Source organism: Malus sylvestris, chromosome 10 (assembly GCF_916048215.2).
Source record: "Malus sylvestris chromosome 10, drMalSylv7.2, whole genome shotgun sequence".
Lineage (NCBI taxonomy): Eukaryota > Viridiplantae > Streptophyta > Magnoliopsida > Rosales > Rosaceae > Malus > Malus sylvestris.
Window position 1 is genome coordinate 26,250,317 of NC_062269.1, and position 18,537 is coordinate 26,268,853.

At 38.9% G+C, this 18,537-nt stretch overlaps 2 protein-coding genes across 3 annotated transcripts; one reads left to right on the forward strand and one right to left on the reverse strand.

Annotated features, from left to right (window-relative positions):
- Positions 1–10,222: 10,222 nt before the first annotated feature.
- On the reverse strand, positions 10,223–10,801 carry LOC126584373 (uncharacterized). The gene has a single exon (XM_050248775.1). It carries the CDS (start codon positions 10,799–10,801, stop codon positions 10,223–10,225), a length of 579 nt encoding a protein of 192 aa, XP_050104732.1.
- Positions 10,802–16,450: 5,649 nt separating this feature from the next.
- Positions 16,451–18,537, forward strand: LOC126584812 (uncharacterized). 2 transcript variants are annotated; one of them, XM_050249164.1, is made up of 4 exons: positions 16,451–16,825; positions 16,921–17,142; positions 17,562–17,726; positions 18,050–18,537. In XM_050249164.1, exons 1-4 carry the CDS (start codon positions 16,817–16,819, stop codon positions 18,098–18,100), a joined length of 447 nt encoding a protein of 148 aa, XP_050105121.1. In that variant the 5' UTR covers positions 16,451–16,816; the 3' UTR covers positions 18,101–18,537. The 2 variants fall into 2 exon arrangements, with proteins under 2 accessions (XP_050105121.1, XP_050105120.1); XM_050249163.1 differs by having other exon boundaries at positions 16,646–16,825; positions 18,047–18,537.

The window sequence follows — 18,537 nt, forward strand, 5'->3', positions numbered from 1 at the left end:
GATTAAAAGTTATTTATGATTATGGGGGGGCTTTCCAATTTATAGAAGTTGACACATGTCACATCTCGACCCGGGCTCCAGCATATCCCAGGCTTGACTCCGACGTAGCACGATATTGTCTACTTTGGGCCCCAACCATGCCCTGACGGTTTTGTTTCTGGGAACTCACACGGGAACTTCCCAGTGGGTCACCTATCTTAGGAATGCTCTCGCCCGAACTCGCTTAACTTCGGAGTTCCGATGGAACCTGAAACTAGTGAGTTCCCAAAAGACCTCGTGCTATAGGAGGTGGGCATGTACATATAAGGCACATCACCCCCTCTTTATTGGTCGATATGGGATGTTACAAGATGATAGGAGCATACTTATGCGCATTAGTTAGCTAGTTCTTATGCATTTTCGTTATGTTTTCTGCGTTAAAGTAGTCTTTTGAGCTACTTTCATGTGTTTTCAGGTTCAAAGGGGCATAATACATAAAAGATGGCAAAATGGAGCATTTTAGAGCAAAAGTGAGCTTGGATTGAAAAGTACATGCTTGGAGCACAAGGAATGGACGAGTTTGAAGGTCAAGGGAGCTTAAGAAATGAAGAAATGAAAGTGAAGAACAAAGAATTCAGAATTAGAAACCAAAGTTTCTAGAGTTGGAAGTTTCTATTCTCGGAGGTTTCCATTTGTGAGAGTTTCTATTCTTGGCTTTGGGCTTCTAGATGACCCATCCTTACCTCTTGGACAAGGCCGCACCTTCCTAGCCCAATTCATCTTGGATCCTCACTTAATGCCGCACCTAAACCCTAGCCCATTGCATATTTCTGACTTCTAAGCCTTTGCCGCACCTAGGCCCCAAAATATCTGATTTCCTTGCCTTGCAAGGCTTTCTAGAAGGCCTATCCATACTCCCACCAAATCTGCCGCACCCTAGCCCTTTTCCCATGCAAATTCCTATTGTGTTAACCTAATTTCTGGTGGATTTGGGTTTCTAGAAACCCTAATCTGATTGCTAGGGTTTTTAAGTGCCTATATATATTCATTCTAACCCTTTTGGCCGAACTACCACTCCCCATCTAATTCATTCACGCCAAAAACCCTAGTTACATCCTTGCCGCAGCCTTTCACCCTAAAACTTCCATATTTCTGATTTCTACACCATTGCCGTGGCTCCCTAATCCTTTTAACCCTTCTACCCTCTTCCATAACCATCCATCCACCACAGCCGTGCCTTCCCACCACCATCACCACCTTGCGCAGCCACCAAAGGAGGAGAAAGAAGGAGTGCCGTGCAGTCCAAAGGAGGGAGAAGCCTTGCACATGCAATCTGCCATTAGTGGAGTGTTTGGAGTTCTTTCTTTCTTTGTTTCTGTTTTTATGTTTAATTTAACTTGCTTTTCAATTATGTTAAACATGTGGAACTAATTTCTTTTTAGTTAGAGGTGAATTTGAAGCCATGGACATATGTTTTATATGATTTGATTTCTTCCAATTATGATTTCAGAAATTGTGAATGTGATTTACTTATCTATTTGATTGATAACTTGTTTATGTATGTGGGTTGAGGGTCGACACTTAATTTGCATGCCTAAACTTGATGCTAGGATATAAGGGAATTTCACCTAATCGTTATTAACTTATATTCATAAGTAGTGAAAGTCGCTAGTCACGATTGAGTTAAGTAAATCCTAGGCAAGAGTAACATGCGTATCCCATAGTTATGAATGCCTCGTCAATGCTTATGATGTCCATTGAACTTAATGATCTTTGATATGTGTCTTTATCATGCGTATTCCATAGTTAGGGTCCTTGATAAGAATAATTTGGTTGTAATGCGTATTCCATTCAATTCAATGAATCTAGGGAAATATGAGAATTAATTGGTGCAATCTAGTTAATTTGGGGCATTGTCATTCATGGTTTGTTGAAAGAGTAATTGGAAATTGAATCGTATGCATATGTTCATGTGTGGATAAGGAACCCTCTAACTAGTTTCTCATCATTCTATTTCATCACAATCTGTTTTACTTTAAGTTTGTTTTCAAAGTTTAAGTTCTAAAGTTTCAATTTCGTCAAAATCAATCCCCCATTTATTTTAAAGTGTTAGATTAGTTAGAAATCAATTTAGTTTGTGTTTCTAAGTGTCTTGGGTCAAGTTTTAGTCCAATTTCGTCCAAATTAGTGTTAGGTACTCAAAACTGCCCAGAAAGTGGTTTTAAGGCAGTTTTGAGTCTTGTAGTTGCTGTTTTGAGTTTTTGGTTGATTTAAGTGTTTTAAACTCTAGTTTTGCATTAATTGAGTCTAGTTTAGTGTTCTACATTATGTTTTTATGTTCTTGAGTCAGTTTCACATTGATTAGCATCCCTAGTTAATCCCCGGTTTAGAACGATCCCTATTTGCTCATATACTACAATTGTCATCCATAGGGTTTAATTTGTGTGTCAAGTTAATTTTCACACCACAAGACACCTATGTAGAAAGCATGTGATTATTCATAAAGAGTTAAAAGTTACAACTCTTCATTTGAATAGACACATCTTTCTACCAAAAGACTCAACTTCTAATTTCCATTCAATTAATAAATTTAATATTATAATAATAGTAATTAAAAATTTTCAACACGTGTATATTATAAACATGCATATTTATTATAAGGGAATTGTTATTGGCATTCCAAAACTTTCATTTTGCACTCAAACTTTCTATAATTAGAAAGAAAAATACACTTGTAGGGGATGTAGAATGAGATTTTTGGAGTGCTAATAACAATTCTCTGTTATAAACATAAATATAAAGTAATATCTTTGTCAAATAGAATCCTAAATAAAAAATACAACATTCTTTAAGGATAAATAATTCAATAGATAATATTTTTTAATTACACCTATTTGTTTAAGAATAGTACAATATTTTATGTATTGAGAAAATGACACTACAAATTCATATCATGGTCCTTGCAAACTAGATCTAGAAACATTACAATAAAGCATCATGAATCGCAGAGCAATGAGAAGACTTCAAGCATTTGTCTGAGCTCATTGAGAATCGCAAGATTACACAAATTAATAAAATCGTTAAACCTCGTATTACACGGAGATCACATGAGAATAAAATCTCAAATTACGTATTGGGACAGGAAAATCGATGCCCATGGATCGACTGCATCAACTAATCACCACCACGATCTTAGGACACGAAGTGAAGTAGATCCAACAAATCAAATAGCTCCACCTTCACACATAAATTCAAGAGAGGTAGCTCACCAAAATGAAAATGAAAATCAAGTACCTCTCTTATAAAGAGCAACCAAATTAGCAAACTCTCCTAAGAGATAAATCAAAACCAAACTCCAAGACAATCTTTAGAAATTATTAGTCAGAAGCAAGATAAAATTATAAAATTATGTCACCGTTCGATACCCCTTGGACATTCGAGAGCCGTGTCATTACACCAACTAAACCTATAATGTCGTTTTGGCTAAACCCAACCTCAATGCAATCCGCCATTTTCCATGGCTTCTAACTTCAATCCTATATTGATGATGATAACTAGATCCAAACCTTATGTTTGTTGTGTGTGTGGGTGTTGACCCTAAAAACTACCAAGCCTACATGACGCGCAGGCCGAATAACTAATGAGCTAACTATGTCCTTTGGTTATGTGCGGGCGTGCAAACTTGTCGGCCGAGCTCGGCCGAGGAGTAAAATATGTTGATGTTGCGTTGGGTGTGCTGCTAACTTCTCGATCTTGCGATTGCGGCCGAAGAATGAACACTCTTGGCCTTCGGGTTCTAGAGCTTGAAAACAAGGCTCCTAGTTTTGCGAAGTTCACAGATCGTTGGCACAGGGTTCAGTCACGGTGATTATAATCGTGAGAGTATAAACACCTCGAATTGGCTCCAAATTGTACGGACACAAGTACTCAAAGGAAATATATGTCTTAATGGTAAACGTGGTTCAGCTATCAGAATGCCGAACTCTAAACCCTACTTGTGAGTAACCAATCATAAACAATTCGACGTTCAAAGTGCCAAGCCCAGTAATTTGTAACACCTTACTTCGCCAAGAAGGCTAATGAGATAACCTCTACCAATAAGGATTAAAAAATCCTTCTCAACCGGGACTTGGATAGATAACCAGTTGACCTCGACGTAGTGCTGTTTATCCAAACTGAAGGTGCTTCGCGGTTGGCTGATTCTACGGCGGCAGTGCTCTTTATCCAAACTGAAGATGTTCGCCGGTTGCCTTCAAAATGCTGTTTATCCAAACTGAAGATGTGTCGGCGGAAAAGAAAATGAAAAAATCTCAAGGTTGTTGAGAGGTTTCACGTAGAGTGAGAATTTACGCAGGGTAGCTTGTGTGTTGAATTGGAGAGGCTGAATGTGTGTTCATCCTCTGTATTTATAGGAGTGAACCTACTTCCCACCGAGTTAGAGCCTCACCTAGACTAGGACTTCTCATCCTGATCTAACTAAGACTTGGTCAATCCCACTTTAATTAGGACTTTGAACACATCTTCACAACGAACCAGGTTCTTTCCGTGCTCCTTAGTGCCTTTAGCTTTAACATTCATGGGGGTTTAAGGATTCATCCTTCATCTTTATCCAAATCAATCATTTTCACAAAGGGACTCGATCGACAAACAACTAGACAACCTTCAATACCCAGCTAGCCTATGATCCCGCTTACTACCACTGGATCAAGAATCTCGGCCCATTTGTTACCTTCGGCCCAAAACATCGTTTTGGACCCAAATTGCCCCCTCGCTTATGAGGTATTTGATTTAGAATTCTTTAGCCGAATTTCAACCTTGAAGAAGTGGAAACAAACCAGGGTATATTTTCTAAAACAATTCGAATATTCCATCTATCCAGCACATTTATGAAGCACGATCGCACGAACCTAATTTCGTCAATCACTTTGCCACGTGGCATCTTCTGGGCACGTCTGTCCTCTAATGATGACACTTGAAACGTGCATGCAGATGCTAAACATCACTTCGTCATTAATTCTCCCGCTACACATACCCACACCACCTTGATCCACAAATTGTTAGGTCACTGAATCGTCTTTTTATCATCAAAACCGCTGCCACATGTTACCTCGTTGCCTTAATCCTTGAGTTCTCTGGTCCCTTCACACGGGTTTCCCGAATCTCCATAACAATTGAGAAAATTGACTGCTTGATTTTACCATTTCTTTTCAAAATAGAACGATAGACCTCATTCTAAAACTCTTATAAATACCCAAAATCCTTTATTTTCCTATTTACGCTCTCAGAACTCTCAAACTTTTTATTCCCAGATCAACCTGTAAAAACTCATTTCCAACCAGGAAATTTCCTCTAAGTCCAAAACTTCTTCAAGCTCTCAGTAATGGCTTCCAACACCTTCATATCCAAACTTTCTGACGAATGTGTTAAGTGCCGGGACTTCATCGATAGGAGCGTCATAAAAAACCTGCGATTCGAAGGTGACTCGAGCGCTTCTCACCAGATCATATGGCAACTCTTTAAAGACAATGTCCCAGTATCCATTACCAACGTCCTTAAAGACAATTGCCTGAAACTTTTATTTCAAGGGTATGTCTGGTCGAAGTAGGAATTGACCAAACCCCAAGGAACCTGGCCTTCCACCACTGTGGCTTAGGTAGCGTGGGTCGAGAGGATGGAGAAGTTCTTTAATAAAAAATGGAAAGTTCTTGGTATTTATGATGCCATCAAGCTTTCGACCATCGAGATTGCCATGGACAAAAAACTTCTCATGGCAGCTCTGGGTTTTTGGTGCTTGGCCACCAATACTATGGTCCTTCCACTCGGCCCTATTAGCCCTACTATTCTCAACATCTTAGCCATCCTCAGGACCTCCCCTTCAGGTTTCCTGATTGACATTTTCGTCTCTGGATGTCCTTCCAACCTCGACCTCAAGATGCTATTCGACGAACACGCGGTCGAGTCACTACAGAAGAAAAATCAAAAGCCTTTGAAAAAAGAAGTTTAGAAGTTGCACAAAAATTTCTTCAACTACAACACCCTCATTCAACACTTTGTTGGCCGAATGGAAGAAACCCTCAGGAAGGGAGAACACGAAGCCTTCATTTTCTATTGGTACATCAAATTCATTTGTTGTACCAAGTCAAATAAATGTTTGGTTGAGAACATGCCGATTGTTGAGGCGTTAGCCAGTGGTCATGTCCTGGCTCTTAGATCGACTATCTTTGCCAACCTCACATGTTGCCAAGCCGAGGCAACGGTCAACAAGATTGACCCCCACCAGACTGGCCCACTATGGGTCCTTTAACTCTGGTTGCAAGTTTATTTTGCCACCCTCAGGCCAGAAGTCCCCAACTTCATACCCACTGAAGCATTGGGTCTGCAATTGTGCTCTAGACCCGCTCATCCTTACTCGGCTGAAAAAGTTTTTAAATACTTTTTTTAGCTTAGAAGACCTTTCTGATGACGAGTTTTTGATTTGTCATCGTCAAGAATATCCCCCTTCCATTATGCTCTCATCTTTGTCATGGAATGAAGCCGAAGACGCTATCCTCTGAAAGAGCTAGGGACCGTTTGTGTTGACGCGTGACCTTCCCATCGGCTGGGAAGCTAAACGTGTAAGTTAGGAAGTCTACCATCCCCACTTCACTGCGCGGCAACTTGGCTACCTCCAAGGCTGCCTACTTTCTCTACTTACCTCTCGTTCTCTCCTGAGCCAATGATGTTTCTCTAGTTCTTTAGAAAAAGAGTGCAGGGAGGCCGAGCAAGAATTTCAAGAAAGATGCAAGAAATTCCGCCTTCAGCCGAACATCCTCGAGACACTCAATAACGCCACCTTTGTTGAATGGTGGGCCACCTATACCCAAGATTTTTTTGGCGCACCGATCGAAAATGTTATCAAGAAATGTTTTGGTGACAGCCTGAAGAAGACTTCAGCTCCGACCCCTAAAGAAATGGCTCAAGGTATTTGTTTGTGTCTATCATTTTACTTTGGCCATTTTGTTTAAACTTGTTGTTTTAATTTTAGCTTCTTCAGGTGGTCATGCGGAAGCAGTAGCTGCAGCCGTGAGCAAGAAAAAGTTGGCCCCCTTACTAAAGAAAACCGCGACGGCCTCGCCGATCTTGCCGAGCAAACGGTCTTGCCTAGAGGCCGAAATGGTTGGCGATGCTCCCCTTCCTAAAAGACGTGTTAAGAAGTTGGCGAGGAAATGGAAGCGGGAGATTCATGTCATCTCCAGCCAGACTATAGGAGCCACAGCTAAGTCTCCTCGCACTTTTGCTGTTCGACCTCGACATATATGCAAACAAAACCCCCCACTAATCAAGCTCCTGAGGTTTGTCCCGTTGAACAAGTCGTGGTTGAGTCGGCCGTTGACTTGGTGGTCGAGGAACCCGCAGCTCCAGGGTCGGCCGTTGTTCCTATCTTGAAGGAAGTGGCCACCTTGGCAAAGAAAACTTTATCCCCGAATCCAAAAATAAAAACAACGATCGTTCTGGAGGAAGAAGTATGACTATATTGCTAGTAACTTTTCCTTCCACAAGATTTTGAATCCTAAACAATTCTTATTTCAGGATGACGACAGCGAAGAACTCCTGCTAACAAGTCGCCCTCGACCAACTAGACTTCCTACCAACAATCTTTCACTTATGGTTAATGTGATTGACCAAGTTGATCCTTCTGCAACCGATTGTGGAAAAAGGCCCCTTGTCGAGCCTGAAGCGACGACGGAGACGCCAATCCACCCACAAGATCAAGATCTTACCATTCCTCTTCAAGAAGTTACTTCGGCTTTTGTAAGGCTCGATCCCTTTCTTTCGTTGATTTTACTATAACAAGTCTGAACTGAGAATAATACTAAATGTCAGGTGCTCAATTATTCATTTCATCGACAATTCTATGTGCCCAAGGGTGGTATCTATATTTCTTAGCCACCTTAGTGGCCGTTGAACGTAGATAACCTTCATTGGCCGTGTGAATTGAAAAGCAGTCTTAACTACTAGGCTTGGCCATTAAGCACTCTAAGTTTGAGCAATGAACCAGAAGACATGGCTGAAGTCTCATCCCCGCAGGTCTAAAGCAAATTCTCCATGTTATATTCTTTACGATTTTCTTTTTGCCTAAAACCTTTTCATGTGCAGCTTTCATGGGAAGCTGAGCTCGACGTTCTCCTTTCGAATACTGCTGGAGTAGCCAGATCATCTACTAAGTCGACCGAGCCTTTGGCAACCGAGGTCTAATCCAACGCCTTGCCAAGTTGCAAGAACTTTTATCCCTCTCTGCTTCACAAATCCTTCAATGCAAAGGCCTCGACTTCGTAAGAGAGTGTCTGAACCCTCTTGCAGCTGGTGGTCTGCTGAGCACCGAGAATGTCGTCTACCTATCCGATATCCTGGAGCGGACTCGACAGTTCTTTATTATTTTTGAACGAGCTCTCCGGGCTAACGATGACCTTAAGGTTGCCAAGACCGCTCACAAAGCCAGTCGGCCGGAGGTTGAGGCCATTAAAGTAAAGAAAACACAGTTGGCTGACTTTGATCATTAAATCGCCGATCTGCAATGTCAAATTGCCAAACTTCAACGGAAAAGGTTGGCCGTTGCTTCGGACCTTGAAACGAATTTTGAAGCAAATAAGGCTCAGTTAACAGACTTTGCGGCAGGCGCAAAGCAGGTCCAGCAATTTCAGCTTAATCGTAGGACAAGGCAAGCCGAAGTCACCATGGGTGAAGTAAGGTGGTTATAACTGAAGGCCGCTCTTGAAGCCTTCCTTCATTTGACCCCTTAGGATTTTGGTTTAGGAATATTTTGTATCTTCGTTTGTACGTTTCTTTGCAAAATCAATGAAATGATCTTTTATTCTCGTATCTCCCAAGTGACTAGATAATATTTCTTTAAAAATTTCCCGTTGATTGGTAACTTGTGCATTAAACCAGTTCGATCCTTGAGGTGGTATGCCCCATTACCGATAACTTTGTGAATGATGAATGGTCTTTCCCAATTCGGCGACCATTTGCCGAACCTGGGGTCTTTAATTCCTACGAGCAACGCAGTTTGCCAAACTAACTCGCCCTCTCTGAATGTTTTTTGTCTGACTTGCTAATTATAAGCTCACTCGACGATCTTTTTCTGTGCCACCAATAAATTATAAGTGTCAAGCCGATTTTCTTCCAAATATTCTAACTCTTGCCGCATGGCATAACTGTACTTGGCACTGAACAAGCTACTTTGTTCAATCACTCGCAACTAGTTTATACTTAGCTCGACTGGTAACATAGCATCGTGGCCATAGGTTAATGCGTATGGAGTCATTTCAGTGGCCAATCGGGGTGAAGTTCGATAAGCCCATAATGCTTCCTTTAACTTTAAATGCCATATACCAGGCCTTTCCTTTACCATTTTCTCGAGAATACCGATTAAAACCTTATTACTTGCTTCGGCCTGTCTGTTCGCCTGTGGGTAATACGATGTCGACTGCTCAAGCCGAATTTTTAGATTTGTCGTATACTCTTGAAACCTGCCAGATGTAAAGATCGTACCATTATCTGTTATGATTGTTTCTGGTACGCTGAATCTAGTCATGATGTTTTCTACAAAATTACAGACTTCTTTAGTCGTTAACTCGGCATATTACTTGGCTTCGACCCATTTGGTAAAGTAATCCGTTGCGACAAGTATCCACGCATGCTTTGCCGACCTGGAGGATGGTGCGATTTTGCCAATTACATCCATGGCCCATCTCATGAACGGCCATGGTTTGGTGATCGAATGGAGTGATTCGGTCGGAACTTTTTGTATAGGCCCATGAATTTAACACTGTACACATCCTTTTGCGTACTCGATACAATCCTTTAGAATTCTCGGCCAGAAATAACTATGTCGCCGAAGCAACCAACCTATCTTTTGTCCGGATTGATGAGCCATGCAAATACCTTCATGGACCTTTGTGATTGCTTGATCAGCTTTTTGAGGGCCAAGGCATAATAATAATAGACCATCCTCACCCCTTCAATACAATTCGTTTTGGTACATTACATAATTCTCGGCGTGAACCCTTGTCTTACGGTCGTGTTTGCCATTGAGATTATCAAGATACCGTATAATTGATTTTCTCCAGTCATCCGGCATTGCCTCTACTGCGCAAACTTCTATAGGGTCATTTTGCTCTAACAACGATGGTAATGACATGACTCGTGTACGGATCACGTAATCATGATGGAGAATTTGCTGATTAACCAAGGTCAGGTATGCTCATCGGGTCACAGGTATTTCTCGGCCTGGTTTGCCCCCCAAGAGTTGTGTTCCAGAGGCTATTTGAGCTAATTCATCGGCGTCAGTGTTTCGAACTCGTGAAATGTGTTTGAAGGTAACCCCGTCGAAAGACTCTGCCAAATACCTGGCAACTATGTGATATGGTGCCAGAGTACAACTCATGTAACAAAAAGTCCTATTAAGTTGGTTAATCACAAGTTCGGAATCACCGAGAATAAGGACTCGAGTTGCCCATAAATCGTGCAGGACACCAAGGCCAATGATAAGGGCTTCGTATTTAGCCTGATTATTCGTGTACTCAAACTTGAGCTTGAAAGAAAAATACCAGCGGTTGTGATTGGGGGATTGAATAACGATCCCAACGCCAGCCAAGGCGAAAGTACGAGAGCCATCAAAGTACATTGTCCAGTAACTGTCACGTGTTTGCACCATGCTGATGTCCACGTCATTGCCCCCATAATCATATGGTGAGGGATGTTGGGCCAACAAATCGGCCAATGCATGGCCTTTGATAGCTTTCTGGGTCACATACTGCAAACTGAATTCAGACAGTGCCATTGTCTATTTTCCAATTCAGCCTTTTACTATCGGCTGAGTGAGCATGTAACGAATGACATCGGTCTGGGTGATGACTAGAGTGACCGACAGGATCATGTAATGCCTAAGTTTCGATGTGGTGAAAAATAAGGTGAGGCAAAGCTTCTCGACGACGGAATAATTAATCTCTGGTGGGTTGAGATTTTGGTTGAGATAAAAAATGGCATGTTCGCGCCCAACATCATTGTCTTATGCAAGAAGGCATCTGATGGACTCCTCGGCCGCGAAGATGTATAGCTTGAGAGGTCTGCCATGTCGTGGTGAGACTAGGACGGGTGGAGTTGTGAAGGAGACCTTAATTGTGTTGGGCCAGCTCGTACATATCTTAGAAGTTTACCCTTAAGAATTTCTTTTTATATTCCATATCTAAGTAGTTTAGAGTGATTCTAACGAATTCAACTTCGGGGAGAGGTACTCGACACTAATTTCTGGCCGACTTGAATCTCGTTAAGTATTCCATTGGCGACTCGTCAGATGCTTAAGCCATCTTGGCCAGTGATGAAACTGACATTTCCATCCCTGGCCGATAGAATTGTTCATGGAACTTTTCGATCAATTCCTCCCAACTTTGGATGGAGTTAGGCGGGAGGTTGATGTACCAAGTAAATGCTGAACCTGTTAGCGAGAAGTTGAATAGTCGCAGTTTATGGAAGTCACTATTAACATCTTCGCATTGCACAGTAAACCGAGCCACATGTTCTAAGACAAGGACGTCTAGCCAGCAAAAAGGCTGAAGTCGGGGATCTTAAAGCCTTTAGGATATTCAAACTTTTCCACATAAGCTAGATATGGATGGATGACTTTCGGGAACCTCGGCCCCTTTTTTAAGGCCAAGTCAATCATATTTTGGACCTCGATCATATCGACAGATGCTGTTTCCTTTCTTGGATCAGATCTATCTAATCTATTGCTCGATCCTTATTTTTTTTCCAATTCAATTGTTTTGAGCCAAACAGATCCTGTTTAGGCTTTTAGCGAATTACTCCTAAATAGATGTTGTCGGAGCTGACCAACAGGTCCATCTTCGAAGGCTTTACTAACCAATAGCTCAAGCAATCTGGTATGTGTGTCACCATTACTTCGTATCACATCAAGCAAACTGTTCATTTTTTGGTTGACTGACTGTTCAACCTGCCGAGATTGCTCATCAAGTCATCTCCGAAGAAACAACCTAGTCGGGGGATCAGAGCCTTTACCACCATCTTCATCCCAGTCTTTCATTATCCCTTCAATTAAAATTCTTGTGGTTTTGTCTAGAATTTCTGTGTTGCGAAGCTGACCGTCGAGGCAGACTTCCCTCTCTCGGTGCGTTACACTTGTAGCCTAAGGTGTCGCAGTGATAAGAGGATTTTGTACCTGTGATAAATCTTGTCCAAGGCCCTGAACTGACAAGTTTGTTGTTGACTTTCCCATGACTGTTTTCTTCTTTACTGACCTTGTCTCAATGGTCATAAACTCCAAAGTTTTAGCATTGGGTCTCACTGGGCGTGTCAAAATGTTGACCCTAAAAACTACCAAGTCTACGTGGCGCGTAGGTCGAGTAACTAATGAGCTAACTACCTCCTTTGGTTATGTGCGGGCGTGCCAACTCGTCGGCCGATGAGTAAAATATGTTGATGTTGCGTTAGGTGCACTGTTAACGCCTGATGAAGGAATACTCTCGGCCTTTGGGCTCTAGAGCTTGAAGACAAAGCTGCTAGTCTTGCAAAGTTCATGGATCGTTAGCACCTGGTTCAATCATGGTGATTATATTAGTGAGAGTATAAGCATGCCGAACTAGCTCCAAAATGTACAGACATAAGTACTTAAAGGAAATATATATGTCTTGATAGTAAACGTGGTTTAACCGTCAGAATGCTGAAATCTAAACACTACTTGTGAGTAACCAATCATAAACAACTCGGCGTTCAATGTGCTGAGCCCAGTAGTTTGTAACACCTCACTTTGCTAAGAAGGCTAATGAGATGACCTTTACCAATAAGGATTCGAAAATCCTTCTCAGCCGAAACTTGGATAGGTAACCAGTCGGCCTTGACGCAGTGCTATTTATCCAAACTGAAGATGTTCACCGGTTGCCTTCACAGTGCTGTTTATCCAAACTGAAGATGTGTTGGCGGAAAAGAAAATGAAAAAATCTCAAGGTTGTTGAGAGGTTTCATGTAGAGCGAGAATTTGCGCAGGACAACTTGTGTGTTAAATTGGAGAGGCTGAATGTGTGTTCATCCTCTGTATTTATAGGAGCGAACCTACTTCCCGTCGAGTTAGAACCTCACCTAGACTAGGACTCCTCATCCTGATCTAACTAAGACTCGGCCAATCCTACTTTAATTAGGACTTTGAACACATCTTCACAACGAACCAGGTTTTTTCCGTGCTCCTTAGTGCCTTTAGCTTTAACACTCATGAGGGTTTAAAGATTCATCCTTCATCTTTATCCAAATCAGTCCTTCTCACAAAAGGACTCGATCAACAAACAACTAGACAACCCCCAATATCCAGCTGGCCCATGATCCCCCTTACTACCACTAGATCAGGAGTCTCGGCCCATTTGTTACTTTCGGCCCAAAATATCGTTTTGGACCCAAACAGTGGGTCAAAAAGGGCAATATCATGGTGAATACAGTGTTTCGGCAACAATTCTACACCAAACAAAGTAAACAGAGAGGGAGAGAGAAGAAATCAAAAATTATTTTTAAGAAGATTGTCGCCAATCCCAAAGCTAAGAAAACTCTCAAAAGTGGGATTTTTCATGAAATTTGTGTCATCTCACAATTTTGGCACAATATTTCATAATAGGGCAATGCTAAAGAAATCAAATTTCTAAACAAAATGTTGTCGATGTTAATAATTAGATTATTGCTTAAATGTTGATTAACGTACTTATTTTTTATTAATGACAAATTATTTAATTTAAAATTTTAATCTTTATAATATTATTCTTTATAATATTAACATTTAAATTAACGTTAAATTCTGAAGTGAGAATGAATTCGTGAAAAACATATATTTTGAGATAGTCTCCTCGATATTTCTCAAATAAAAATCTGAATTGACAAGCAAATACCGCCAAAACCATGAAAGTCCAAAATGTTTAGGGACTAGAGTTGAAAAGCCTATTATAGGCCACACCCTCCCTCTATTTCATGTTGTATGTTCCCTAGGCCACGATAGGGTAGGCTGCTAGTGTTTTTTGACCTTTAGACTTCTTATCTGATGTTAATTAAAATACAATACAAAATTAATTGTCCTCAATATGCTGAGAACTGATCAGCTTGTCTACTACTGCATGTGCACCAGCAATCTGCACTCCCCAGGTTTGAAACGTTAAGTCTGCAAGTCCAACATGCTGATGGCAACTGCTTAATGTCCTCAGAAATCTGACAAATGTACTACTGACTTGTCTTAAATCAAAAACTAAAATATTTAAAAATTATTATTTGCATTCTAAACTTTTTATTTTACATTCTAAATTTGGAAAAATGATCATCTTCATATTTCTTCTTCTTAATCCACTAAATTAGAAAATTCGTGCTATTAAAATTTGGTTCAACTGTTATAAAAAATGAGTCACTTTAAAAATTATAATAATTTTAACTGTTTGATTAAATTTCAATGGCACGAATTCTCTGATTTGATAGATTAAAATGAAGGGATATGAAAATGATTCCCTTCCCTAATTTTTTTAATTAAAAAAAGTACACTTTTAAAGAAAGCAAAATAATTTTTTTAAAGCGCCAATACCTATTTCTAACATTTAACAAATCAAAACTATTATTAAATTTATTTACCTTCCTGCCACTTAGTATTACGATCGAGTGATATTTCTTTTTCATTAATAATCGAGAGATTTTAGATTCGATTCTTGCTAAAAGGGAATTTGAACCACATTATTAATTGTCCATTGTTTGGTTTAACTCACTCATTCACTCCTTATACAATCTCCAATCATTAGATTAAAACCTAAAATTTTTAACCCTGAAATAGTTTTTCTCTTCTGACCTTCTGGGTTAAATTTTTTGTCGGAGAGTATTAAAGAATAAATTTAGAATTATTTTTTAAAGTAACTTTAAAAAAAATTATGTAGAATATCCTAATTTAATTTTATGAACATTTTAACTGAAAAATATTTAAATTTCGAGAAATATTGAAAAATCTCTAAAGCGACACCATGAAACTCATAGAACACTATGAGGAATACGAAACACAATTTTTTTCTTTAAATTACTTCAGCCATTGGATTTAAATTTGGACTGTTAGATCTTTTTTTTTACTGTTAGATTTGAATAAATAGATCTTAACCATTAGATTCAATTAATTTATAAATATAAAACTAAAAAAAGTACACGTATATAGTGGACCAGCTCTACTAATTCAAGGGGAAGTTTAGGTTAAATTTGCCTCAGAAATGCGTTTTGAGTTAAAACTCATATTTGATCCAAAGATTAGAATAAGTTAAGATAAATTTAATGTAGATAATATCATTAAAAAAAATTCATTTAGTTTGTGTTCAAAACTTTGGCTGGAGCGTTGGAGGAAGCACCAAAAGTTAATTAACGCACAGAGCACTATGTTCACTCTGGTGCGCGTGTGGGGTTAAAAAACAGGGTAAAGCCAAAGTGCCCAAACCGGCAAACCCTATTGGCATGAGGGTGAAGAATCCAATTGAAAATTCTTGTAAAAAGCGAGAGATTTTTTAATATGATCAGCGCACGAAGTGGTATACCACATATCACTATATATAAATGATGAGACATGTGTTTTAAAAATTTAATAATTTAAAAATTAAAATTTCTCATCACTTACATAAAAACATTAATATACTATCCGTATTTCCGTTACAATAAAAAATTTCTCTTAAAAAAGCAAAACCCAATTGAAAATTCATTAAAGAAAGCAAGCAAGACTCAGTTGAGAATTCTTATTAAAAGAAGAGATGTTTAACCAATAAATTGTTAGTTGAGAGTACAATGAGTAAGATTTAACGGTGAAATTTTTTTTGTAATCCGGTACACTGAATATTGAAGAAATTTCATAAAAAAGACATTTATTGATTTGATTTGCTCCTTGAAGTCTTTTCATCCTACTTTACTGTTAAAATTCGATTTGTCTCAATTTGTCGAAATTGCTAAAATCAAGCTATTTCACTCAACTTCTGTCAATTCTATCTCATATTAATTAAACAGATGGACAATATGGGCATTTCATACTTTACTGATTGAGATGAGCCATTTTGATTGACGAATGAATTTTTTTTAAGACAAATTTAGTTTTAGAAAATAAATATAATTATAAATCAACAAATAAGCCATAAAAAAAACCCAAGTGAAAATTGAAAAGAAAGAAGGGTTCTTTTTCAGGCTTTGGAATATGCGTCATCTGGTGAGAGCAGAGACAAACCGGGCAAAGCAAAAGACCTGAGAAAAGTAAAAGAGAGGGGCAGAGTTCGAAAAATAAAAACCAAAAGGGTAAAAGGCTCACTCAGCAGAGCATTCTCTCATCCCTTACTTCTTTGTCTCTCTGTCTGTTCATGTGAAGCTTCGATTTTTATACTCTATTGGGTTTCATTTTTACCATTCTTTCCCCTCCTTTTCATTTTCTCCCTTCTCTTCTTGCAAATTACTTTTTTTTTTTTTTTTATTAAAAAAATAACACAAAATATTGACGTGATTTAACTTTAACCGTCCCCGTAAGATATGAGAAAGAGGAGACTAGCAGAGGATGAAAAAAAATGACCAGAAAGCATTGACTTGGCTTAATAACCTTTGAATGCCTATATACCCCTACTTTATTACCCTCTCTCTCTCTCTCTCTCTCTCCAGCTTTCCTTTTAAATAGGTTATCAGAAACCCACGCTCACGTTCACCCAACGGCAAAGGAAGAGGAGAAAGAAAGAAATCACATTTAGCAACCCTTTGAGTTTTTGAGGTCAAAATATCTCCTCTTCTGCTTCTTCAAAGCTCATAACTTTCACACTCAATGGATCAAGTAAACCTTGTCTTTAATACCCTTTTGGAGTTTAATCTTGAAGATGTTAAATTTCTTTTTTCTGATTTGATTGTGTGGGTTTTGTGTATAAACAGGATTTTAGGATGATGAGGAGTCAAGTTCCAGCGTTTGGGAGCTGGGATTGGAACCAAGACCTTCCATTTACTCAGTGTTTTGAGTCGGCAAGGCAGGCTGGGCTTCTGCGCTACACTACTTACTCTGATGAACACGATGAGGATCATGATCTGTATGTTGCTGGTGATTTGTACGAGAATCATGTTGTCACACCTACCATGATTGTTGTTCCTCGCAGAAGGGTAACTAATAAACTCCATCCATTCTTTTTTTATACAGCTTGTTTAATTTCCAAGTCCCAATTTTGCTTCAAATTCCGCATTGATCATTCATGACCTTTACGATTTAATATCAACTATAAAATCGTATTTTATCGAAAAAAAGTTAGGGAAATACAGACACAAATAGAACCGGTCATAAACGTCGTAAAAATATAAACAAACATAGAATTGTGGGGACACTAAACAGATTATAAGCCGTTTACAAACCACAATTTAGCGCACTTTATTGACCTCTTACTGACTCTCGTGTTTTATTTTTGATTAACTTTTCTCTTAACATGTTTGCTGTGTGTATAATTTCCAAAACCAAAATAATTACATTGTTTCATGGATGGATGATGAATGATTGATTGTTTTTCTATTGGTGGCAAATTCTGCAGAACAAAATGCGGCAGTCGCATGTGAAAGAAGTAAAAGAGCAAAGTTGGATGGTGAGTGATGTGAAGGAGCCACCAAGCCCCCCACCAAGCCGCAGGCCTACACCAAAGCCAGTGGATGAAGACTTGTACAAAATCTCACCACACCTCTTTGCAAAATCCAAAAAGGTAAAAGGCAGTTCTCCAAAGTCTCTCCTTCTCCGTTTGATAAATTATTAGCAACTTTGAGTTTTAACGATAAGGATAAAATAAAAGATAAAGGAAATAGTATTAAGATTGATTTTTTAGTATAAAATTGTGATTTTTTTTGTTAAAGTGAACAGTATCGAGAGTTTTTCGTTAAAGTTTCCTTATTATTATCATTATTGCATGTCTAAATAAATTTGCACCTACAAATACCTCTTCTTTTTAACCTCTTTGTTGACCTTAATGCATAAAGTTCTTATAATAATTTTGGTTTTCAATTTTTGTGAACCTTTTGGTTGCAGAAGAGAGGATTTGGGTTCTTTTCAAGCTGCTTGCTGCCAACTTGTATTGCTTGATGCAGTAAAGAGGAGAATTTGGGCTCGTTAAAAAACTCTTTTAAGACTGAAAGTGTTTTTTGAAAAAATGTTTTTGAATCCAAAAGGATTTTAACGGTAGAAGAAGCATCAGTTATAGACTTCTTGTAAGAAATACTTTAAGTGTTTTCTCAAGATTTACTTGTATCTTACTAAGTATTGATTTCAAAAATATTTTTATCAAAATCACATTCAGTCATTATAAAGACACTTCCAATCGAGCCCGTATCAGAGTTAGTAAATATTTGAGGAAATTAAAGAGCAAAGTGGTTTAGTGTTTTTATTTAGTGTTCCACTTTAATATTATGAACATATTCAGCTACTGAATGATTATTTTGTCTTTCTAGGCACAGGATTTGGGGAGTTTGTAACTTTGTTTTTACTGAAACTTTATATATATTTATTTCGTTGTGGGATAA